The sequence below is a fragment of the Alosa alosa genome, chromosome 5 (genome assembly GCF_017589495.1).
Source record: "Alosa alosa isolate M-15738 ecotype Scorff River chromosome 5, AALO_Geno_1.1, whole genome shotgun sequence".
NCBI lineage: Eukaryota > Metazoa > Chordata > Actinopteri > Clupeiformes > Clupeidae > Alosa > Alosa alosa.
This window is the reverse complement of record NC_063193.1, coordinates 20,122,763-20,147,689: the sequence shown is the minus strand read 5'-3', so window position 1 is coordinate 20,147,689 and position 24,927 is coordinate 20,122,763. Positions and strand designations below refer to the sequence as shown.

The 24,927-nt window shown below is 41.8% G+C and overlaps 3 protein-coding genes across 4 annotated transcripts; all 3 read right to left on the bottom strand.

The window, feature by feature from the left end:
- Window positions 1–227: 227 nt before the first annotated feature.
- LOC125294619 (RING finger protein 225) lies at window positions 228–4,525 on the bottom strand. The gene is made up of 2 exons (XM_048243501.1): window positions 4,203–4,525; window positions 228–967 (listed from the first exon to the last, which is right to left on the bottom strand). The coding sequence occupies exon 2, from the start codon at window positions 837–839 to the stop codon at window positions 228–230; it is 612 nt and encodes a 203-aa protein (XP_048099458.1). The 5' UTR covers window positions 840–967; window positions 4,203–4,525.
- A 1,485-nt stretch (window positions 4,526–6,010) lies between these two features.
- Window positions 6,011–13,559, bottom strand: wdr31 (WD repeat domain 31). Of its 2 annotated transcripts, none has more exons than XM_048242508.1 (11): window positions 13,308–13,559; window positions 12,457–12,577; window positions 12,167–12,299; window positions 11,558–11,687; window positions 10,566–10,640; window positions 9,623–9,767; window positions 9,367–9,467; window positions 9,139–9,206; window positions 8,840–8,981; window positions 7,737–7,899; window positions 6,011–7,433 (listed from the first exon to the last, which is right to left on the bottom strand). In XM_048242508.1, the coding sequence occupies exons 3-11, from the start codon at window positions 12,211–12,213 to the stop codon at window positions 7,273–7,275; spliced, it is 1,032 nt and encodes a 343-aa protein (XP_048098465.1). In that variant the 5' UTR covers window positions 12,214–12,299; window positions 12,457–12,577; window positions 13,308–13,559; the 3' UTR covers window positions 6,011–7,272. The 2 variants fall into 2 exon arrangements, with proteins under 2 accessions (XP_048098465.1, XP_048098464.1); XM_048242507.1 differs by having other exon boundaries at window positions 12,457–12,519.
- A 646-nt stretch (window positions 13,560–14,205) lies between these two features.
- Window positions 14,206–20,572, bottom strand: poli (polymerase (DNA directed) iota). The gene is made up of 10 exons (XM_048243693.1): window positions 20,457–20,572; window positions 20,131–20,259; window positions 19,861–20,025; window positions 17,835–17,978; window positions 17,456–17,692; window positions 17,056–17,234; window positions 16,572–16,663; window positions 16,151–16,284; window positions 15,865–16,067; window positions 14,206–15,113 (listed from the first exon to the last, which is right to left on the bottom strand). Exons 1-10 carry the CDS (start codon window positions 20,521–20,523, stop codon window positions 14,388–14,390), a joined length of 2,076 nt encoding a protein of 691 aa, XP_048099650.1. The 5' UTR covers window positions 20,524–20,572; the 3' UTR covers window positions 14,206–14,387.
- Window positions 20,573–24,927: the final 4,355 nt, after the last annotated feature.

The following is a 24,927-nucleotide window of genomic DNA, read 5'->3' as shown; positions in this document are numbered from 1 at the left end:
AATAGAACATGTTAGCTTTAGAAATAAAAGTGCTATAGATGCATGTATATGATATTTTTCCACAACCAGTCTATGACCAAAGTCTATGGTAAGCCTATGCAGGTACAGTTTCATTCATCTGTCCTGTTTTTCCAATGCAAATAAATCACCATACATGCTGTATTGCAAGTCTTTGCTCGTCCCTTGGGGAGGGATATTGTCTGAGCAGCGAAAGAGAGTGTACTGTGTTAATTCCGAGACGAGAGAAGGAAGATGACGACGATGGTGAGCACCACCATGAGCAGGACCGTGGTGGCCATGATGCAGGCCCGGCAGGGTGGCCTCTGCGCCTGCCTCCGCAGCATGGCCAAGCAGCCTCTCCCATGCCCCCGCTCTTGGCCCGACTGCTCCCCGCCGGCTCCTCCACTGCCACCGCTGCCGGCCGGCAGCCCCACGTCCAGCGTGTGGCTGACCGTCCGCGCGGCCAAGGGCAGGACGCCCTCGTCGGGCCGCTTGACCTGCAGGCGACCTTTGCTGCGGCTGAAGCGGATGCTGTAGACGCGCTGCATGGCAGCCGGCAGGCAGGAGAGCACGGTGGAGTCCGTGTCCAGCTTGGGCAGCCCGAGGTTAGGCAGAGGAGTGTGGCCGCGGCACAGCGGGCACTGGATGGAGTTGGGCTGCGCCGACTTGACGTTCATGCGCGCGAGGCACTCCAGGCAGAAGGTGTGCTTGCAGCCGAGCATCTTGGGCGTGCGGAAGACGTTGTCGAACTGGCTAAAACAGATGGCACACTCCAGGTCTGGAGCATCTTCGTCGTCCACAGCGGAGGGCGGGAGATCTGGCTCAGGGTCAGGATCCATGGTTAGATGTGGAGGTTGCAGAGGAGGATGTGTGTGTGTGTGTGTGTGTGTGCGTGTGTGTGTGCAAACAAGGAGTCTTAGCTGAGGTGATGTGGTTTCATAGGCAAAGACATGACACCACTTCTAATCTGAGAAAGAAAGCAAGATATTATTAGTTATTTTCTGTGGTCTCCACCTAACTGGATGACATTCACTGTGTGCATTAAAGGAAACCTAGCTCGAGTTGCTGCAGTCAACAGCTAGAGCAGTCAGGCAGCTACAGTGTTACACTCTGGGTTTTAAAGATGCCCAAAGTTTTTTATACCAACAGTACTAGTTCTCCATTAAATAAAGTTTCTTATAAGGAATCATTCAGTGGTGAATTACATTGATTTAACGTTACACCTCGGAGAAGAAAGGTCAAATGACAGTTTACTTCAACATGTTAGTTAAGCTGTTGCTTTCAGAACAATCAGCAGCAAAGTATTGCAGATGGCATTTATTGGTGTCCATTCTGATGACACTTGCTATAGGACAATCTGGTCAAGACTGAGATTGTACAGAATGGATTACTTTCTGCCATAGTTTTCACTGTTATCAGACAACTGGGATTCAGTTTTGACTTAATATCTGTTTATGGAGACCTAGAGGCCCACACAAACATTGCAGAGTTATGTAACAGGATCATGGAGCAGCAATGTTTGTGGAGCCAAGCTAATACTAATCTTATCGGTGGGTAAACTATAAAGAGCAGATTGACATGTTTTACATAATCCAGGTAGTGGCTTGTCTTATGTCATGAATTCAGAATAGCATAGTTCAGGTAGGTCACATCACAGCCATCAACCTTGGAGATCAAACAATTATTCATGCCCCTTAAACTGATAATCCATTTCCAACTCATATCATGGTGGTTCTTTTTGATACTTGCTCTCGATCAGCCATCAGCCCTAAACTGGACCTCAAACCCAGCACTATCTCCAACTTCCGTGTTGGTCTGGCTCTTGGCCTACGAGTAATTTCTAAACACCTTAAACATATTTTGTGAATATGAGATAGAATAGTGTCTCTCAATGTTTATTTGAACTAAATTGGAATTGTCTGGATTTTGGAGTCTTGCTTCTTGTCCTGCTCTATCCAAGCAGAGAGTATACAACCATGGAATAACAAAACGGCACCTCACATAACACTACAGTGCAGACTGTTTATAAACTGGATTTATGTAAAAGCGCTCTGGTTGAAAGGTACATTCTATCAAGATAACATTGTAGGTTTTGTTCATATTCATGAAAAAATCTAGATCTCTGTTCTCTTTCATACACAAATTTGACTTGGAAAGATTGAAAGTGAAATGCAAAGCAGTACTGCAACATTATAAATAACAATAACAAGGAATAAGAAACAATAAATGATAATGTAGTTCAAATGTTGTCTTAACACTGACTAATTTCAGTTTCTGAGGCATGTCACATTCAACTCTCTTTTTAGTTTAACTGATATTAAAGGGATATTTTAATGATGCAGTTGTAACCTATTTTTCAGTCTTAAATATATAATTTCCTGTTGTTTGACAGTGGCTTTTGAGAGCTTCAGAACGTGAATAAAGGTCTGAGAATGTATGTATAGCGTCCTAAAGTGTCTCCTTCTCTCTGCGTTACCCATGTCCATTCTTTCATCTGTGCTGACCCCATGACAATAAATTCCATGAGCCCCCGCTGTGTGTTTTGGATGGGAGATTAATGAGGCCCTCCTTCCCCTCTTAAACATAGAAAAACTGACTGTGTGTGACTGGACGTTAACTGTAAGTCTCTCATCACCTTTTCTGGAAAGGGCCCAGACAGTGAGAGCAGTGGTCAGCATGACCAAAGCAAAGCTTTCGCAAACGTGAGAAATTGTTGCTATTTAAAGAATCTCTTTGGAGATTAATGATATACACATGAAGATGATACGCATGAAGACTTCCTGTGACAGTGTAAACAATAGATAGTCGTCTAAGTTCACCCCTGTGAGTGTGTAAACACTTATCTAAGAGCTGAGGAAAATATTCATCCTTAATGATGACATCAAAGATATGAACGTGGCTGTGTGCACGGAGCAAGGTTATTATAGTTAACCAAAACTAAAAATAGCAGTGAAAAACATTTCATTAACTGAAATAAAAATAAAAACATTTGTTAAAAACATGAAACAAAGTAAAACTACTGAGCAGTGCTACACATAGTAAAATATGGGTATATTTGAAAATATGGGTATACTGAAAACTAATGAACATTTCAAAACTAGAGAGAGTTTGTGTTTGTGTGTAGGCCATGTGTGTCTAAAATAGGAACATCCATTAACTGTCCATCACCTACACAACAGGTGCCTGTGAAAACTGCTAGCTGTTTCAGCCAGTTAGCCTTCCTACTGATTAAATCTGCTGTCGTTAGACTAGGTAGGCTTATGTCTAAGGTGATTATATGAATGAATCACTTCATCTATTATGCATCATTAAAAATGTATCAGGTCAATACATGTCTCTTCAGTCTTGGCTCATTATATAATATCAGTAGAGTATAAGTTAAGTTCCTTATTATCACTGGGCAGTGATATCCAACCTGCATCTGACCTATTTATTTGTTATTTATTTGCTCAAGGGCAACAGGTGTAGAGGGAGGAAACGCACTGATCATTCACATCGCCATCCACAGTTTTCCTGCTGGCCTAGAGGGTTGAATTGGCGACCTTTCAATAACAAGTCTGCTTCTCTAAAGCTGAGTTTGTCTTGCAATTGTAATTCTATGTGACTTCCCATTTCAGTTGTTGTCATAAAAACAGAATAAGTGCCGTGGTGCCATTTTGTCCTTGTCCAAATGCCACAGACAGTATAGACAGGGTGAAGCCAAAGCATTTGATTGCCTTGTACCGTGACTGTATTTTGCATAGAGGAACTATTATGATATGATATTGTTGTTGGATAAGTTTAATTTGGGTAATTCCAGCATATTATACTGCATTCAGTCTGGAATACACTGTAACAACAGAAAATATAGTGACCTTTGGGTAATGTGTTGATGCTCATAAGTGTGATAAGTGTGTGAGGAAAAAAAGTCAAATAAAAAAAAGTAAGAACTCATTGGTGTCATTTTGCATTATGTTCATGTTATGTTCGAGTCTATGACTACTACAAAAGAAAGGTGTTGCAGTAGCTGTTTACACAAGATATGAATATCTGACCCACATGTTAGCTCTATTGCCATATCATTTCACGGATCACAACCACTCCCATCCCAAAAGGAAACGTATGGCTAAAGATTAAAAGTCCAGCTCCATCACCTTTTCCCCCCTTAGCATTCGTCTTATTTCTTTAAAAAATATCAACAACAAAAAAACACGTCGACTCACCATCTTCCTCAAGTCCTTCCCTCATTACCTGCTGTGTCCAGTCTCAGGGTCATGACGGGGTCCTCGCAGCCATGAGCTGCCGGCCCAGTGGAAGACTGAAACGGACTGCAGTCTTTCTGAGTGCCACACTCGCCAAGCCCAACACAGCACAGCACAGCCTCGCTATCTGATATCTTTGCCTGCTGTCTTCATGCAGCAATACAACATTTGAATACTGGAATTATTAGGAGGAAACCTGCACAGCCTAGTCAAATGACGTACTGTGGGAGGTTAGGTGTGTAAACTTCCCTCAAGTCGAGTCAAAGGGAACTGGGGTAGCCACAAATGGAACAAATGAAGCGACAGGTGAACTTTTTTGGCACAATTGATAACCAGACCTATTCCTTGCTATACTGAGCCTGGTATATTACGTTTGTCTGTTTAGGTTATTTACTGTACTGTGCCCATGATCTAGTGTACTTACTACAGTATACCATAGGCCTACAACAATCTCCAAAGTCTGTAACATACTCATGGTCATAGTCAGGTGAGAGATTGTAAGAACTGAACATAGCCAATAAGGTGAAAAATAGGTTTCAGAGTGAACAACTAAATACTAAAATGGCCATGTTTGTCTGGTAGATCTCTGATCTTTAGTGATGTAAACAACAGGAAAGAGAGTGTAGAGCATCCTGCAATATAACCTGCAATATAAACACATCAATAAACAACAGACTACAACTGACTTGGCTACACGTGTATGAAATATTTGATTCATGAATTACTACTTTTGATGAAGGTATTTGGAACAAATGAAGTCTATGTTGAGCAATGAATTCAAATAAATGAAAAATAAATGTTTTATTCTATTTTGGTAGTATCAGATATCAGATAGTATTCAATGAACTGACACAACAGTCATGTGTTCTGCAATAGAAACTCAAGCTCATTCTGGTTTGAATTTTAGATGAATGGGGTGTTTGTGACAGAAATATAACGCCAATGTTTACAGATCTCATTAGAGATTTGCCAATATGATTGGTATCTAGTTCTTTTCCTGATGAAAGTTCATCTCAGTGACCCACTGGGCATATGTCAACGTGCCCCCTTCCTGGTGTCATAGAAGTCTAAGCTGTGATGTTAAGCCTTGCTCAGGGCACAGGATACTCTTTCAAAGCAATTTCCTTCACCCAAACCTCAGGCTGTAGAGAGGGATCCACTCTGATCCACAGAAACTATAGGGGAAGCCATTTGGAGGGTTTGTGTTCCAGTGTGTGTGTGTGTGTGTGTGTGTGTGTGTGTGTGTGTGTGTGTGTATGTATATGTGTACATGCTTGTGAACATACTTCACAAGCTTTCAGTAAACACAGAGCACTTCTGGAAGCCACACAGCTGCTGTGTCATGCAGAATCCATGGAGACTGCACAACTCTCTACCTACCTATACTGTTGTGTAGTCATTCTGTTTCTATTTCAGTAAAGCAACTTTCCTCCACGCAATATGATGGGTTTAATCTAGTCAGATACAGCCCCACAGTGCTGTTAAGTTCACTTCCTTGACCCGGTCAGCGCGTGACTCAGCTGCTTTTACGCTGGAGGACTTGCGCTAGTGTGTCTTTGCGTGAGACGGACACACTTGGGGTCACCACGGATACCGAAAACATCTACTCTGCTGTTGTGTTGGTAAACGGTTGTTCAGACTTGTCAATGCTTCGGTATTGTTTACATTGAGCAGCTGTTCCCGACTGCGTGAGCACTGAGGTCAGCCATAAATGCACTTTACACAATAACACTGGGCAAGGGGAAACAGTGAAGGCAAAAGCACAAGGCCAGGGTTTGCAAAATAATTTACCAGACAGTGTATACATATACACACACGCATACACACACATAAATACACCAAAGAGACAGAGTGAGTGAGGACATACAACGCAAACAGGCCAGAGAACTGCTCTATTCACATTTTTTTAGTCACAGTTTTGATTTCGGTCACTGAGCGGAAAAACTGAGTGGTACGGGGCGAACACCGCTTGGCAAACTAAAATAAACACGAATTATCCAGGGCTGCGTGCACCAGTAACTCAAGACTGACCAGGGACAAGTGACTACTGGTCACAGGGTTCCCACCCATTTTCATTGACATTTTATTTCCATGAGTTTTCAAGGACACTTTCATGACCTTTTGCAGCCTACACATACACAAATTGTGTACTTACTCCAGATGGGCCCTATTTTTCAATGAAAATCAAGTTAACTGAGTGTTTCCATTCATTTTCGAATAGGGTAGTTAGGCCAAATTCAAGTGGAAATTGTACAAGGAAATATCCATTAGTACAATAGTAATTATAATTTCATTACATGTATGTACCAAGAGAATACATTTTAATTACAATGAATTTACAGAATTTTATTCCAGACCTAGAAAATGGAATTTTACAATTCCATGACTTTTCCAGGATTTCCATGATCGTGTGAACCCTGTGGTCAATTTGGTTTAGTGAAATATCAAAACCAGCAGACAATATTGCTTACAGTGGGTACATTCGAAAGACAACCAACATCTTTGGTTTGGTGTTTTCCAGAGAACAACATTGCATCTGTGCCCTTAACATAACACAAGGAGACAAAGCCAGTCTCAATATACAAATTGGTAATGAAGTCTGACTGATGGCTTTGTTGCTCATTAACAATATTACATTCTTTAAAAATGACATCAGATTCTCTCCTGTGTGGCCTGGTTCCTTGTTGAGCCATACTGGACTTCAACTGAAGCTTCAACTGAAGCTTTGTAGCTTTAGCCTGCTCAGCGGCAGCCATCTTGCTAAAAAGCTCCCTCTACTATTCATGTGATTCAGGCTCATCTCCTCATTGTCCCAGAGAAATCACAGCAGTTTATGAACAGTTCTCTTCCACTGCTCTCCTCACAGTTTGTATTCCCTGAGTCTCTGAGCATGAGATGCAGCGTCGCCGGGGGGGGGGTCAACTACACACTAAGGTCAAGGTCAAGGTCACAGACTGAACAGAGTTCACCTCCTATGAGCACCCTGGGCCCGTAGGCCCACAAAGCACTCCCAGGGCACGGGCCAGCGGGATCAGAACCTGGCCACCTCCTTCAGGTTGAGGGTGGGCAACTGGCTCAGCTGGAGGTGGTGCAGGCCGCCGTTGAAGCTGGCGCAGAGCAGGCTGCCCATCTCCGATGGCGCCAGAGAGACCAGGGGGCCTGCGCCGTCCATGGTCAGGGTGTAGAGACAAGCTGAGTAGAGCGTGGGAGTGTGAGAGTACAAAATGTAGAGTGCGAGAAAGGAAAGAATATACAAAAGAGATAGAGAGAGAAAGTATGAAAGAGAGGCATTATCCTGATTTGAATGCTATTTTGCCTACACAGCTAGAACAACGCAAGCAGTTTTACAATTTTGACGAGCAGTTACTTTTAAGGAATAGCATGCATGGAGGACTGTGTCCAGTTGTTGAAAGAGAGAGAGAGAGAGAGAGAGAGAGAGAGAGAGAGAGAGAGAGAGATCTATAATGACACACAGACACTGAATGCTTTGGTTACCTCCAGTGTTTTGGTCCCAGAGTTTGACAGAGCAGTCATGGGAGGACGAGGCCACCATGGAGCCGAGGTCGGGGCTGGGGGGCAGGAACACGCAGCAGGCCGTGGTCTGCAGGTGACCACGGTACTCCACCACCTTACAGCCGGGCTGCCTCAGGTCCCACAGCTACACCAGGGCAGTGTAAAGGGACAGTGGTCAATATTTTATCAATTTGTAAGCAGAAAAAAGATTTAATGGCATGACAAAGCTTAAAAGGTGCCTTTGCAATATTACCTTTAAAAGTGCAACAAGTAAAACTGATTGATTATTCTCAAGAAATCACTTTACAGGCACCATCTTTAGATTTAACTGGTATCTTGTGAACATGTGTGTAAGAGGCAGAAACTGCAGCTACACCTGAACTTTCAAAATCTTTTGAACATTTTGTGTCTGTTATGTAAGTTTTCAACGTCTAATACACCAGCTTTTAAAAACACTATCAGCTGTTTTCTTTCTTGAAACCATTGTGTCCTGTTTCTACTTTAACTGCTAGTAAAAGCCCTGGGTGCGTTACTGAGAACAACAAAATGTGGCACCATTTTGTTTACATCCACAAATTGTGCATTCTCTAAAGCAGGAACTTGACCACATTTATTTATCTTCTGTTTTCTCAAAACAACAGTCACACTCTGCAATAACACATAGTAGCGTAGTGCAGACCAGTTGTTTTGAGCCTACCATTTTCACAAACTGTAACTTTGAATGATATGGGACTAACAGCGCTCTCCTGTCACAAAACTACAGCTGATGTAAAGCACAAATAACAGACTTATCAAAACAATCTACAACTCCTTTCACAAATGCAATTTCACATCATGGGGTTGGCTATATACTCTATATACTATGTAACATCACAACACAGACAGACATTTAGTGTTTAGCAGAAAGGTCATTGAAGAACAAATGGCAAACACACACACACACACACTCACACTCACACTCACACTCACACTCACACTCACACTCACACACTCACACTCACACACACACTCACACACACACACACACACTCACACTCACACTCACACTCACACACACACACACACACACACACACACACACTCACCGTGGCCTCACAGCCCTGTCCCCCAAAGCCATTGCTGCTTGAGAGCACATGGTAGCAGTCTGGGGCGATGTCACAGTGAGTCTGGATGTAGCGCTTGGATGGAAATGCGTTGGTGATCTGCCATGTACGACTGTCCCACACCCTAAAGATGGACATAATGGTCAGTGAGTGCCCCAATCACACATGGGGTCTACAAGGGTCTATACAACACTGATTCACATAGAAAAGCATTTGGAATTCAGTGCTCATCCAAAAATGGAGGTCAGTGTTGGATACAATATCTCCCCTTTTGAACCCACCTCACTGTCTTGTCTTCAGACGTCTGTACAATTGTGGTACCACCAGGAACCCAGCACACATGAGTGACCTGAGAGGAAGATATATCAAGATGGACTTTTAAACAGAATACTTCCCTCAAAGGGCTAAAGTGCTAGTGTGTTCTTTATGGGGTCAAATGTCTTACCATGTGTTTAAAGCTATTGAGCTATGATGCATTATGGGAAACTTATATGTAGTTTAAAACTAACCAGGTTGCGAGAGATTGTGTTCTTCTGGAGACACTCTCCAGACTCAATGTCCCAAAGGCACATGGAGTTGTCACGTGACCCAGTACACAGCTTTGTTCCATCTATGAGAAAAAAATAAATAAATAATCTTAAATCCTCCTATCTGTGTCTGCCTAAATCTTTTTTGGTTTTAATTTTACACACACACACACACACACACACACACACACACACACACACACACACACACACACACACACACACACGAGGAGCACACCTGGACTGACAGCTAGTCCGTTGACCACCAGTTCATGCCCATAGAACTCCTGAATGGGCTCTGCATCACGGCCCATCTGCCACATGAGAGCACTTTTGTCCCTGGAGGCACTGAAGAGCCACGTACTGCCAGGTAGGCAGCTCACCTGGGAGGGAGGAGCAGGAGCATTAGCAACAATAATTTTTATATTGAGGAATACAAAAGTCAGAAAATCATTAGCTGATTAAGACTGAGAAAAAGATTTATATTTCACCATTTCATTTATTCAGGACACAATCTTTTTTTCCATTAGGTTACCATAATGTTATATAAAAGAGTCAACTTTTGACAGCCATTCAAATGCATTAAAAACTATTGAACTTTCAAAGTGTTATTACATATCAAACAATCTGATAGAAGCCAGGCAATACAGTCAAGTAAATCAATACATGAAGTAAATGTGTGATTTTTAGGCATCTCTTGTTTTCAGTCTGGCCTCAACAGAGGTACCTTATAGACTTATCTTGACCATATTTTTAGGCTGTTTGTCCTCACAAAGTAATAAGAGCACCACAATACCTTTCATCGGTACCACTGACTTGTGATATAACCATCCACACATAACGAACATAACATGATATCTACTGTGTTTGAGAGTGTCAAAAAGTTGGTGGAACAACATATTTACATTATATTCATCTGTGGTTTGGTTGAGGTAAACATATCCTGGTTTGCATTATTTTTGAATAGGGGCCTAACCAGGGTTTTCCCTTGTCAAAATAAAATGTTTATATGGCCTATGATGACATAGAATGAATGATGACATGTGAATATGATCGTTATAGCCCATTCTCATAAGTTCTAAACCAAAGATTCTAGAGCGCTACACAAATCTTCTAAACCACAGAACACAAAAATAGAGCAACAAATCATGAGACACACGAAAAACAACACTTTTGATTACCTTGGTGACCTCTCTGGTGTGACCATAAAAGGACTGGCATCTTGATCCTCCTTTCCAGTCATACACAACAACTGCCTATGACATACAAGTGGGTCAAGGGTTGGTTGGCAGTCTTGGGTCTTTTTAAAGAAACACGCCAACATTTTGGGGAATTAGCTCATTCACTGCTACCTGGGCAAAGTGATTTGCACCTAGCACCTGAAAAGCCCCTGTGTTACTACTGCAAATCTCAAGTATCAGTGCTCTGCCTGAATGAGAACATAGTTCCAAGTATGTACAGCTCTGGAAAAAATTCAGAAACCACTGCACATTTTTCTGATCCAATCCTACGGTTGCTGAGTGACCTTCAAATGAGTTGACGGTCATATTCAAATTTGCAGTGCTCTTAACTTTTAATATGACCGTCAACTCATTCGAATGCACTTAGCAACCGTAGGATGACATCAGAAAAATGTGCAGTGGTCTCTTAATTGTTTCCAGAGCTGCATATGCTTAAAAAATTGCTGTGTCTAATTTTACATTGCCATTTGTACATGTTGTAACTATACAAATCACAACCTGTAAACGTTGGGGGAAAATGTTGGAGTTCTTTTGTCACTTTTGGGAGCTATAGACTAGTTGGTTCTGACCACCTTAATGAGCAAAGCTTAGCTAGGCTAACGGTGGGTGCATCAGACTGATTTACTGCACGCACAGAGACGAGAAGGGTATATTTCATCTTATCTATCTCTAGGGGAGACAGCAAATAAGATAATTTAATTTCCAAAAACGTTAGCGTGTTCCTTTAAGATCAAACATAAACAAACAAAATTGTTATGTTCATGCTATACTGTATGAACTATAACAACCATCTATTAATCCATGCAAAATCTCCCCGTGTCTTGATGTTAGCCTTTATCACATCCCAACTAACGTCATAGCTGCTCAATTCCTTTGTCACACCCCATCACACACATTTCCTTTTTTGCTTAAATGCTGCTGTGGCCACTGACCTGATCGCTTCCTCCGGACACACAGAGCTCAGGGGCAAGGCTGATGACACAGTTGACGGCATCCGAGTGTGCCGGCTCATACTGCACCACCTGCGACACTGGCGGGCCCTCGCCCGCATCCCTGCCCGCTCTGCAGCGAGACACCGAGGAGAGGGGAACAATTAACACATATTAACACATACACATACACACATGCAGACACACACACACATGCACACACACACAAGAGACACACAGACACAGACACACACCTGTGACATACTTGGTGTATTCAAAAACCAATGTAGGTGAATATTTAACATGAATTTAAATCACTGATGAATATCACTACCAAAACTGCTTTGACTGTGAAGTGTACACAAAAGGAACCTGTTCTCTCCTCACACACCAGTTACAGACACTAGTGGAGAATAATAGCACTCTATTTATCTGCCCTTTCTAGTGACACAATTCAGACAGCACAGGATTATCCAAGTAGACCCATACTGATCATATATAGAAAATCATTAAGCATTAAATCATTACCCAGTTTAACAGCAATGTAGTTTATCCACATACAGATTGTAGGCGCTGGTTCGGGTCTGAACAGCTGGTAAGTGAGGGCCTCACCTGTAGCGGTCAGAGCGTTTGCGGAGCTTACTCTGCAGCTTCCCCATGCCTGACGCTCAGAGGAGCCAGGGTGCAGCTGCACAATGAGGACTGGGCACCACCAACCACATGGGCACACCACAGCAGTAACAGGCTAAGCACCCAATACAGGGAGGATCACAACAGAACCACAATTAAATGAATACAGTGTGTAAACAATCAACAAGCCAAAAAAAAAAAAAAAAAAAAAAATATATATATATATATATATATATATATATATATAGTATTGTGTTAAGCCCAGTACACACCTCTTAAATAATCATGTGAGCCAAAACAGTTTCTGTAGAGCCACGGTCCCCGAATGGCATTCTCTGGGGGAAAATGGTATGACTTTGGTATGACATAACCAAACAACCTGTGCAATGGATACTGACCAGATTGCAAAAGAAGATAGATAGCATGAGGGGAAGACATTAAGTTAGCTCCAGAACATAACAACACATCTGAACAGCGAGAACGCGAGCAGGCTGCGAAATCCTATTACAATGAATTAGCCTACTGCCACATCGAATTAAGCCAAAGCATTAAGATGGCAGTTCGACACCGATCGTGACACATTTTCGTACAAAGGCAAATGGAAACAAATAACTTAGAACGCATTATACAAGAGAATTCTTAACGGAGGGAGAGGTCGTTCATATTTTGTACCGTAATCAATATTCGCGGCTTCATGCAGAGATGTACTATGACAGACAAGTTAAGCAAGAAGATGATCTCGTAGTTATGGCCACAACCTCTGTGGCATGCATGCACACTACAGTGTCTGCTTCGATAGCATAACCACCTGACATCTAAAGATACGCTAGCTACCTCAACTGCTAGTTATCGAGTGTAGCTAACGTTGTTGTTTGTTTATAACATAAGGGAGTTTACTAAGGGTGGCTCACATTATGCATCACTTCAATTTAGAACATCAACAAAGTCATGTTTTGTGTTAATGAAGTTAAGGCAAGAATAACGTTACTGTTTGTCTCTTGTCGAATTGGAGCGAGTGGTTATAAAGCAAAGAAGAAATGTACAGCCTATAGGCGGGTGAAGCTATCTATTTAGCTAACGTTTGACAAGTTGCAAAACTAAAACTAACCATATCTTGACTTACCTCAGTAGGACAGTGGTAACGTTACCAAGAGTGCTAGCCAGCTAACAATCTGGACGGCTTCATAGCGTGTCAGACAAGAAATCTTCCTCGTTGCATTTCCTTAGTTGCATAACAATTAACTAATTCAAGAAAATTAAAAAGAGAACAAATTCACTGCAACCAAGTCTGTGTTCTTCAGCAACGCGCGCACAATCTCTAAATAAGAACTTTCTTGTAGAACTCAATGCGGCTCGACCAGGGAGTGTTCCTCACTTTCCTTAGCGACGCTTTCTTCGTAACTAGGCTAGGTGTAGTCACGTGGTAGGCTACAGAATACAGCGCAGGGTGGGGTGAGGCCATGGGTGAGGTTGACAGCAGCAAAACAATAGCCAGCTTTTTGCCAAACTGATTTCCGGTTGTACCCCTTCAAATGCAAAGGGACTACTCTGCATCCTCCAGTCTGAAATAAGATCACATGTTCATGCCAACTGATACTGATGCCAAATTATACGCATCGCGTGCTCTGTGTATAATGCGATACACTCAAGCACGAATAGGTCCACCTGATGCCACTGATAAAGGTCGCATATCAGTATAAACCCACCCAACCGTTGTTGTTTATAATCAGTAAACAGAAAACTTTTTATATATTATCGGAAGAAGTAAGACCGGGAAAATTATACAACCCAAGACAGAGGGCCCCCTTAAGAATAAGTAACTGAATGCGAGCTTAGCCTAGATACATTTAAATGCCCTCCTTTAGGCTACCTGTCTACAGATTAGGCTACTGTGTGCACAACAGGTGAGGTCACATTAGTAGACTTCCTGTGTTACATTGTTATAGTATGACATAGTATCCCTAAAATTAGGCTACTGTAAATAAGATTGACCACACATACTTTAACATAACCACAACCGATATGTAAACATTCTTTATTCTCAAAACAGGAACATATAGGCCTATACACAACACTTATGCAAACAGGAAATACTAAGACATATGACGTTAAGACGAGAAGATGTGAACAAACAAATGGAACATCAGAAATAAACATAAATTAACACAAATTAACATTATTAAATTAAGATGTTGAATGTGATTCAGTTAGATTTAAAATAATTCAGCAGGTTGTTTGCCTGACAAGCTTTGCTAGCAGCTTTTTTGTCTTTGGTGGAGGCAGTCCTTCCCAACTTCTTGGAGGGGATCTTCAGCACAGGCTTTTGCTGCCTCCACTCTGATAGCAGTTCTTGCTGCAACTCTGGGGGCAGCTCAGAAAACACCATGGGGTCCACATTTGAGGGGCATTCCGTTCCAGATGCCCTGCTGTTGCCTTCAGGCTGCTCAGCGCACATGCTTAGTCTTTCTCTGTGTGCGGAGAAAAATGTCTGATCAGTGGTCTCCTTGACAAAGTCATCACCATTACCTGAGCCAGCAGAGTTTGCTCCCATGTTTGACTGCTGCAAGGGTGGTTCAGTCAGTTGACTAGTCTGTTTCTGATTGCAGTAAATTGCAGTGACTGACTGACTGCTAGTTCCCTGCCTGTCCCCATGTTCTCCTGCCTGGAAACTGGACAGAAGCTCCTGCTGGATGCTCTCTGGGAGGTGTTTGAACACGTCTGGGTCAACATCCGGGGGCAGGTGTGACAAGTCTGGCTCTAGTGGCGGACTGGGTCTGTGGCGCTCATTCGAAACTGCTGGCACCTGGGTCCACTCGGGTATGGGTGATGTGCTCTGAGAGATCCTCATGTCCAATGTGTTGTTCGCAAAGGTAGTGCAGTCCTCAGGAGAACCCGTGCAGATGCTAGATCCTTTAACACTCAGATTCTCCTGGGTGGAAGATTTTTCAACACATATAGGTTAGAAGTTTAACACAGAGGTTACAGGTTTAACACCTGAAATACATACAAATAGAGTAACAGTTACATAAAATCAGTGATAATTGCGGTTAGCATTGTGGCCGACAACTTCATTTAATTATTTTCGACTACTACATGAATTACAAACAAACCAAGATCCTGTAGACAGGACAGAATACAGATACTATCAAATGAAACAAGAAGAAAGATTAGCCTGACTCCCCTGGCTTTCAATAGCAGTGGGGCTATTTGTTATTATAGTCTGTAGTCAAATGTCAGGGTCATCATGTGATGCACCAAAAACAGGTGATGGCAAAGGTTTCAAACAAAAGTCATTACAGGCAAGTCCCACCACTCGTCGTCCATCTTGGTAATGCACTTTGGGCAGTTATCGGGCAGCTATTTTACTATTCAAGTGAATGGGGAGGCATTCAGGAAGGGCCGGGATATCTGTAGTAGACTACTGCCATATTGGCGTTATGAACTAACCCCATGCATTTATATAGGGGATTCTTTGAGTCTCTGTTTCAAAGATCTGCAACTTCTCAAAGCTTCCTCCAGGGGGCACCAAAGAACCATGAGAGAACCATTAAAGACACACGGACCCAATTGTATGAACAAATTGTAAGACTCACAGATGTATTTTGACATGGCTGTAAACATGAAGAACCCGTGAGGAAAAGGCTTGGACTTCAATATTAGCTGAGGCCGAAAATGTTTACCTGTTGCTGAGAGACTGATATCACTTTTTTGGGTGACCTCTGTGTGAAGAAGGACGTTATGGAGCCTTTGCCGTCACTCTTTGACTGCAGGTTGCTGAAGCACACGTTGATCAGTGTGAGGTGAAAGGGAGTGCTGGTGTCAATCATTTTCTGAAACAGCTTCATGGCCATGCTGAGAAGCTGGGCTAAAGCGTCGCAACTTCCTGGTGGACACAAAACATCAAGGGAAGTTTGACTAATGGATGTGTATGGTACCACTCAAAGGTCAAACATTTGTTGGCTGTACCTGTAGTGATCTTCTGTCCAATGTGATTGGGTATGGGGCACTGCCGACTCTCGCGGCTGAAATAGCGATTTGTAGCGGAAAAGCGTCTGATCGTCAGGCGGAAGGTGGCCGGCTGCCTTCCATCCTTTTGCATTCTGGTAAGGGGAAAAACAATGATTCTGGTACAAACCAAGTTGACTTCAAGGATAATTCCAGTATTTAGCACTTTGAGTCCCTTTTCTGGTTTGTTTTGGATTTACTAGAGTGGTGGACACTGAAATGTTGACGAAGGGTCCTGTCTCGACTTTCTGACTTTCGCCTTTGACTGTTTCAGAGTGGCTGGCTATGGGCATGCACAAACATGTCCTTAAAACAACCCTTAATGTTCCACTGTATTTGCTCCACCTATCCCAACATTCTATTTTAATCTTTGAAGACTTGCCTCTCCATAAGGCTTGTCAAGAGCTCCTCAACTTTTTTGAGAACCTCAGTTGTGGAGGAAATCTTCTTGAAGGAGTCTTCATCACTAAGCGACTGGTTCAAAAAACACAAATGCAACAGTGTTAACATAAGGATACATGATGAGCTCATGACACCAATACCTCAGTAAACAAGTTGTGTGGCAAACCTTCAATATCAAAAACATAACATAACATATCTGCCATTTAGCTAAAGACACAACAAGGGACAATCCACTGAAACTAGCTCCTAATAGTCCTCCAATCTTTATAATAACTATATAATTATATTTTCTCTTTACATAGGTAACGTTCTGATCTCCAGGATCTTCCAAAAAAACATATAGTTTGGAGTGACACTGTGCAGAGCTTTTTCTATTCATAGTTTTTTTGTTGTGCACCTGAAGTTTACTGGATGTGGACACACTTGTTTAGATTTTCATAAGCCAGCAGCCTTTTCCTCAGTACCTGTGGAGGTCCAGCAGGAGTGACGGGGGACTCATCGATCCCTTGGGCCAGATTCTGCAAGCGCTGAGCGCTGGCAGCTCCAAACTCCTTGGCAAGCTCAGCTGGAGGGAAGCACTGCAGGTCTCTCACTGTGTGGAGGCCGAGAGCCTTCAGCCTCTGGCCAGTCCTGTGTCCTATGCCTGCAAGATGTAGTAAGGCAGGCAGGTCAGATGTAATGCGCGCTAATGTGTGAGGTGATTTGGTTTTGTGACATTTTCACAAAATTTATATTTTTTTTTTATGACTGTTACACTTATTACAGTTCAATAGCTTCCAATACACTTTGCCACTCATTTAGAAAATCTGACCAACAACCAATTTTGAGAAGATCCAGAGCAATATGTCATCACTGGATATTTACCAGGCACTCTACGCAGTCCACTTAGGCTTGCCATTATGTCTGCAGTGCTCTCCGGCAGTAGAGTGGTCTGCTGGTTTGGCTTGAAGGTGCCTGACACCAGCTTGGCTAGCAACTTGTTTGTTGCAACTCCAGCACAGGAAGTGAGCCCAAGGTTGCTCTTGATGGCCTCTCTCAATTCCGCAGCAATGAGAGACCCCATGGCTAGTCGTGGGTGGTCACTCGCATTTGTTGCAAAGGCTGACAAAGGATTCAGATTGACAGATTGTCTTTTAGGTAGGTCAGTGTAATCAAGGAGTAATATAACAGAATATCTGAAGAATTAAAACAAAAGCAACAAAATCAAAACAAAATATTGTTCTTAATGTTGAGGTTTACTCACAGTCCTCATTGTAGATGTGTCCACTAAAGGTCAAATCTGTGGATGGAGCTTGCTTCACCTTGGTGTCCACCATCTCGGTCACATCTAGAAAGTTTTCATCAAAGCCCAGTCTCTCCACCAGTGGACAATATGACATCAGAAGCTCTGAAAGAAGGAGCAAAGGAAACTGACCACTAAAATATGAACTGATGATCTAAAATGGCCTTTTCAACAGGGCCAGTTCTAGCCTAGTATATTAAGGTGGGCTGATAGAAATATTGGGTAGACAACATAACAAACATGAAATTGGATCTAAATTCAACAAATTCAAAAACAGCAGGTTGAGATGGGGTTTTTTGTTTGTTTGTTTCATTCAAAAGCTTGACAACAATCAGGATGATAGAACATATTAAATGATTTTGTTTCATTATTAATGGTCTAAAAGATTAGTGCATATCTGTCCTCTTTCCTCAAATCACACTGTGACACTGTTATTATAGTTATTACAATTGGCTTACCATTTTTTTTTTTACAAATAACTGTCAATTTGTATCTATTGTAATGTTCATATACTGCAATGTGTGTGTGTGTGTACTGTTTAAAGTTCAAACATAGCTATGGAGGTGTATAATGAATAGCTTAGAATGTAGAATATGTAGAATATTTGGGGAAATTGTGCACTATGGCTCCAGGCATCCCAAAGTGCTTGGAGGATAATGCTAAGCCCCTGTAGTTCTGCACTTGTCAGACAACATGTTGGGATTAGGTGCCATTTTACCACGTACTGAAGCTTAACATTTGTGTTTCATTGTGGCCAGGTTCAGTATCACGTGTTTTCTGGCAGGTTAACTTGGTCTTTTGTCAACTTTGGATGTTCCAATAGGCTACTTGATGACATGGACTGACTAAAAATTTCTCAACGTTCATCAGCTAGCTAGCTGGCAAATAGGCTAAGCTAAACAGCAGATGGAATGATTATTCAAGAACTGAGTAAAGTGATTCAAGTTGTGTTAAATGTTAATGTGGGTGGGAGCAAATAGACACAATTTGCTTGTTTTATTGGTGAAAAAGGTCGTCATCTGTAGATATAAATTTATAAAATGATAAACCACAACTTTTAACACCATTGTTCAAATAGCTTCAGGCAATCCAACTGAACTGTCAGATGAAAGTTTATGCACGCAAAACAACTCCTACAAGATACTTGATGTCTTGACGCCCAAAACTCTCAGCAACAGACATGAAACTGCTCCAACTGGTCTCAGAGATATGGGAAAACATATTGTGTAATGCTGGTAAGAACACTAAAATAGCTTTTAACTGGATAAGTCCTTATTTCCTCTTTTCCTGCTTTATCTTAAAGCTTTGTGATGAGTGATAAAATAAAATTGAAATAAAAAAGCCTACGAGTCCTCTAAGTCCAAAACCAAGAATCACACACACACACAGACACACAGGAAAATAGGCTAAATAGGCTATTATTAGGCTAATACTCAGACAATATTGTATTTTTCTCGCAGAAATATATCAGGTTTGGTTAGATTATAGGCTACTACATCCTGACCTAGATCAACTGTTAATAATGCACCTCACTTAGGTATGGGCATCAAGATATGTCACTTTTGAATGGCTGAGCTACATGTAGACTTACAGGCATTAATTAGGGCCTACACATAAGCCTAAAAGATATTGTCATTCATTATAGGTTACAGAAGACAGCAATAGCACCTGTAACCCGTGTTGTGATTAAATGGCTCTAATTGACTGACGTCAGAAAGGGAGTTTAATCAGATGTTTCTCCATATTGAAGGCTTTTTGTGATTTATAATTATTAACAATTTGCAATTCTATTGAAATGTTGTCACTGTGTGTTTGTATGTTTGGGTGGGCAAGACACAATGTCTGGGTGTGCTCTGCCTACCCTTGGCCAGGCCTAGAGCCGGCTGCTTTTCAAGATTATTGAAGATGTGAATATTGAAGTGAATATTATCCTCACCTTTATCTTAAGTGTCATGGTGACATTAATACAGTTTAATATTAGGCCTACCTGTTACTTTGTAAGACATCTCTCTGTAGTGAGTGAGATCCTCGCCTTTGACCAACACCAACTGAGGACATTTTTCTAGTGCATCTGTTACTGACATCAGTTTGGTCAAACCCTGATCCCTTGCCACATAGTTGCAAGTGACAATGATGTACTTTTGTTGAATGCCTAAAAACAGAGTGAAATTAAGAAAGAAGGCTACTGACACAAAGTCTCACACACACACAAAATACATTTAAAAAAAGAAAAAAGTCAGATTTATTATTTGATTACCTAAAGGTTTGTTGCGTAATGCAGGGTTTCTGATCATTTCCACTTGTGCGTAAAAACAGTCCAAGTCAAAATGCAAGATAACTCTGGAGGAAGAGGGGGCTTTGCTGACAGGATCACTGGACGACGACCCTGTAGGAAAGTATGACAAATGTTACGCTCATGAACGGCCTTAGTCAAGTTACGTCCAAAGAGACTTTTTGATAGGTCAAAACTGACAGACTTTAGTTTTGATGCTCAAAAGACACTGTCCGAATGAACGTTAATTATCTCCCTTGCAATAGGCTACAGTCAGTTTACCAGAGAATGTAAACGAGCTCTGGTCTTACCCATGACAAATATATCTGAAGATTCTGCACTGACATTCCAGTCATCATCTTCATCATCAATATCCATCTCGTTACACTTGAGCAAGATCACTTCTGTCTACTTCTGTTCTCCTCGCTCTTCTACTTCATTTCTGAAGGTAAATTATAGACATAACTTCAATACCGCCACCAGGTGGTGTGGAATATCATGCCGTGTAGGGAAAAAAATACTATGCGATAGGCTGGAATAGTCTTTTTATTATTCATATAATATAATAAAAGTCATCCAAAAAACATATTCATTAATTTACATCGAGTCCTAATATATATGAAGAGTCTCTCTCTCTCCCTCTCTCTCTCTCTCTTTTATTGTTCTTTTTCAACATTATCATTATTAATTCATTTGTCATTCTGCCCTCTTGATGAAATGTGGCCTATATTGCCTGACATATAGAGACAACCATCATGTAAATGACCTATGGGTGACACGCTGCTGAGAACTGCCTGACTTTCAAACTCAGTTAATTGTTATAAATAAATGGTAGGACTTGAGATGACTAAAGAGTTTATTTCAAAAGTCTTTTTGCTGTAGGCTTCAGATTTCCTGTTGGTGACCCGTGTGAAATTTACCCATCTTGAAGGACAATGGGGAAAAGGATTCTGATCTACGTCTCCTTTAATATCGGGCCACGCTGTAGCCTATATCCTTCTGCCGCGTCGAGCTCTGGCAGTAGCCCATCAAACAATCGGGACAAGTAGCCTAATAAACAAAGCAATCAGCTCAACTGCATGTCAGTCTTGATCAATTCAAGGCGAACGGTTCTTCAGCTGACCCGGACTTCCATCAACAGTGCCAGCACTCAAGCAGTATCCGGCCGACTATGCTTGCTATAATGGGGATCAGTCCCTGCGTCAGAGGCATTGAGGTACGGGGAAGTGAGCTGGGGCCTGTACTACGAAGGGAGCTTAACCTACCCAGATGTAACCCAGGGTTACTTTGTTAAACCAGGGTTGACAAAACCTGGTTATCTTAAGTGGTGTTAATCGGTACTAGGACGCTGATTATGAGGTTGATTTGTTGAGGTGGGGTTAACTTGTGCGCGTTCAGATAAAAGGGGCGGGTTGCAGCGCAAGTCACCACTTTAAATGATGACGTGATCAGCTAATTTTACGGATGAGGAATGCACAATTATTATGACAAGTTATGAGGAATTAAAACCCACTCTACGACAAAAATCAAATACGTCGGCAGTGAGCAAAGCAAGGCTGTTGGCAACGTATTACAGATCGGTTAAATGCCTAAAAGTAAAGTTTTATTCCCACATGTTCTTCAAATATGTGTTACGGAGGATTAGTAGCTTGCGGAATGTCTGAAATGAGTTGAAATAATTAAATAGCCTAATTTGAGTTCATAGAAAGGCGTACAGATGCAACCCAATTCGATATAGATTACAGTAATAAGGATAATTGAATGTTTAAGTAGCCCCCATTGACTGATTTAGTGTATGCCTAATCCTGTGAACATTTCAGATGCAACACCATTGCCAAACGCACATGGCAGCGAACATGAAACACAAAAACATTATTCAGAATAGTAGGTTTATATAGTTATAGCTTGCATTAATATTTCTTAATTATGAAATCATGTAGGCCTAGCTTATAGCCTTCACTTGGCCTCTGTTTTACAGCTAACAAGAAACAGGTGTCTTCGAACACTACTGTAGGAGGAAAGGCACCAGAGTGTTTTACAATAGCAGAGGAGTTGGCCATCATAAAATAATAGTGGAAGGCCGATTATGGAGGGGTTGAGGGAGGCATTCGGTCGGATTCTGGTGCTGTGGAAATGTGTAGCCTTTATGTGCAGGGTACAGTAATATGACATTCAATTCAACAAGTTTGTTAAAATGGTGATTTTTATTTATTAGGCCTACTGTAGGCTATGTCCTATTTATTTTAGGCTATTCTTGCTCAGATGTTCAGCATACTGTAGGCCTATGTCCGATTTATTTTCGGACATATAGTATTTTTGCATCACCGATTGAATACATGAATGTCCACGTACGGGCATTGCTATGAGACGTCTTCCTAGATCATCTGACAAAGATAACGATTTCCCTCGGCTGACAATCTATATCTTCATAGAGAATATCGTCCGGGTAGGCTATTTTCTGGCGGTCTCTAAAACCCCTCGCCCTGCGAAGAGAGTCCCTCACGATTTGCGCTCCAATGTCGTATGGATCATCCAGGTACGCCGACATGTCTCGGGAGAAATTGTTAGTGGAGGGGTGTGGTTAACGGAAACCTCGGGTTAACCAAGAACATAACCTGGTCGGAGCAGGTTTGAGATGCAGCGTAAATTGCCATGGCAGCATACCTCGGTTAAAACCTATCCACCTTTCGTAGTACGGGTTAATCGGGAAGTTACGCCACACGTGATCAAGTTACTCTCGAAGTTACCCAGATAAGCCAGAAACCCCGCTTCGTAGTACAGAGGGGTATTCCAGAAAGGAGGTTTAACAAACACTGAGATAAAACTTAACCTCTGGGTTATCTGAACCTGTGGCGACTAAACCCGAGCTGTCGGTTCCAAAACACCGGTTACCAGTTAGTTCAATCAACCCTGTGTTAGATAACCTAGAGTTGTGCGCGTTCACGGCGAACTTATAAAGGCATCATCTATTGAGAGTCGAAATCATGAGTGAAACCGGCGAAAGGAATTGAGCACCGTATTTTTTAGAGGCGGAGTAGTCGAGGCTTACGAGGAGGAGAGAACTGTAATAACAAAAAAAGAACAATACTTAAGCGCCTGCGTCCGAGACCTTGCTTGGCAGAGAATAGCCTAACTGACCGTAAATGCGTATGTTTAAGATAGCCTATTTAATGTCAAAAGAACAATTCAATAATTCACTGGACATCACGTATTGTATTGACTGCTTTGAATGATGCTTAGCCTAGTTGTCACAGATTGAGTGGGCCATAGAATTCTTTGAGAATCCCAAATGTAATTTTCTATTTTAACGCGGGTCCTGCAGCTGTGGGCCAAGTTCAACTTTTGCGCTCCATCATCGGAAGGGTGAATGTCGGAAGGCATGGGTAGCCTATTGGACACATTTCGGTGCACATTTGGAAAATGTAATAAGTGATGCTGACCTGCCAGTTGGTGAAACTACACTTTAATGATCCTCGTGGGTTTGTGTCCAGGAAAACGAATGAAGTTGCGCAGGAACTACTTTAGCACAAGCCAAACTTTACGCACCGACCGACAGCTTGCCGATAGGCTCTGCGTCTCCAACACTACAAAAACTCCCAGTCGGAGAGCGTGTGTAGCCTATTAAAAAATATTTTATCCCAAATGCCATCAGCATTCTTAACCAAACTTAGTGACAACATGCATACCCGGCTGAGCTGTACAGCTATATTTAAACTTATTTATTAATTTTCTATAGGCTATGTTTCCCCTTTTTTGTACTGTACTTGTTTTAATTAGCCTATATCTTCAATGTGTCTGAGATGTTGTTTGTCCATCTGTCTGGTGAACCTAACACAAATGTCCATATGGTGTAGGCTAGCTAGCCTACATTAAAGATTTATTTTATTCTATTCTAATCAACCATGCGTAATGTAGGGATGGAGAATGCTTTTCAAGTAGCCTAGGCCTATATTTAGGATTCAGCTGAAAAACTCTAGCGCTCTTGAAAAACTCGTTTGGAAAAGAATGGATAGGCTATCATGTGATGTCGTGGTCTTATCGCCCTCTCACGGTGAATTGCACGGATGAATATTATATGATTTTGTGCTTCTTTGTCAATCGGACCTTCGTCAAAATGAAACGCCATTGCGTGACAAGTGTAAAAATAGCGGCCTGATTGAACATGCACTAAAATAACCAAACATAATTTAACATAACCTGAACAAAACCTACCCCCTACCAGGTTAAGTTCAGAGCCTATGTTACCATAGTTACTTACATAGCCTGATCATTTTTTAGTTTTCTGGAACTGAAATCCCAGGTTTACCATTTACTCTGGGTTTACATACCCAGTTCAGTTCAGAGCCTATGTTACCATAGTTACTTACATAGCCTGATCATTTTTGAGCTTTCTGGAACTGAAATCCCAGGTTTACCGCTAACTCTGGGTTAACATACCCAGTTAAGCCAGTAAACCTGCTTTCTGGAATACCCCCCAGGCCCCTGGTAGGCTGATAGTTTACTTTTAAAAAACAACAACAACTAGACATTTAAAGGAGAATTCCGGTGTGATATTGACCTAAAGTGTGTTGAAACATGATACCGAGTGTGAACGTATGTCTCATAGCCCATCTTGGCTTGTCCCCTGCACTCCAAAATCTGGCGCTAGTTAGCCGATGCTACCAACAGCTTTTTCAATGGTGGTGCCCGGCATCGGGCTAACCATGCAAATAAATCACTGTTTTACACCATTTACGAGGTTCAATGTATCTCCACACTTCATTGGTAGACTTCGAGGGCCCT

What these genes read in the sequence shown, in the direction of transcription:
- LOC125294619 (XM_048243501.1), bottom strand. Translation starts at nt 839, where the DNA reads ATGGATCCTGACCCTGAGCCAGATCTCCCGCCCTCCGCTGTGGACGAC.
- wdr31 (XM_048242508.1), bottom strand. Translation starts at nt 12,213, where the DNA reads ATGGGGAAGCTGCAGAGTAAGCTCCGCAAACGCTCTGACCGCTACAG. An exon ending in CGGACTAGCTGTCAGTCCAG is followed by an intron (nt 9,468 to 9,622) that starts GTGTGCTCCTCG and finishes TTTTTCTCATAG; the next exon opens with ATGGAACAAAGCTGTGTACT. An exon ending in ACACAATCTCTCGCAACCTG is followed by an intron (nt 9,207 to 9,366) that starts GTTAGTTTTAAA and finishes TCTTCCTCTCAG; the next exon opens with GTCACTCATGTGTGCTGGGT.
- poli (XM_048243693.1), bottom strand. Translation starts at nt 20,523, where the DNA reads ATGGATATTGATGATGAAGATGATGACTGGAATGTCAGTGCAGAATCT. An exon ending in ACACATCTACAATGAGGACT is followed by an intron (nt 17,693 to 17,834) that starts GTGAGTAAACCT and finishes ATCCTTTGTCAG; the next exon opens with CCTTTGCAACAAATGCGAGT. An exon ending in TGGACTGCGTAGAGTGCCTG is followed by an intron (nt 17,235 to 17,455) that starts GTAAATATCCAG and finishes TACATCTTGCAG; the next exon opens with GCATAGGACACAGGACTGGC.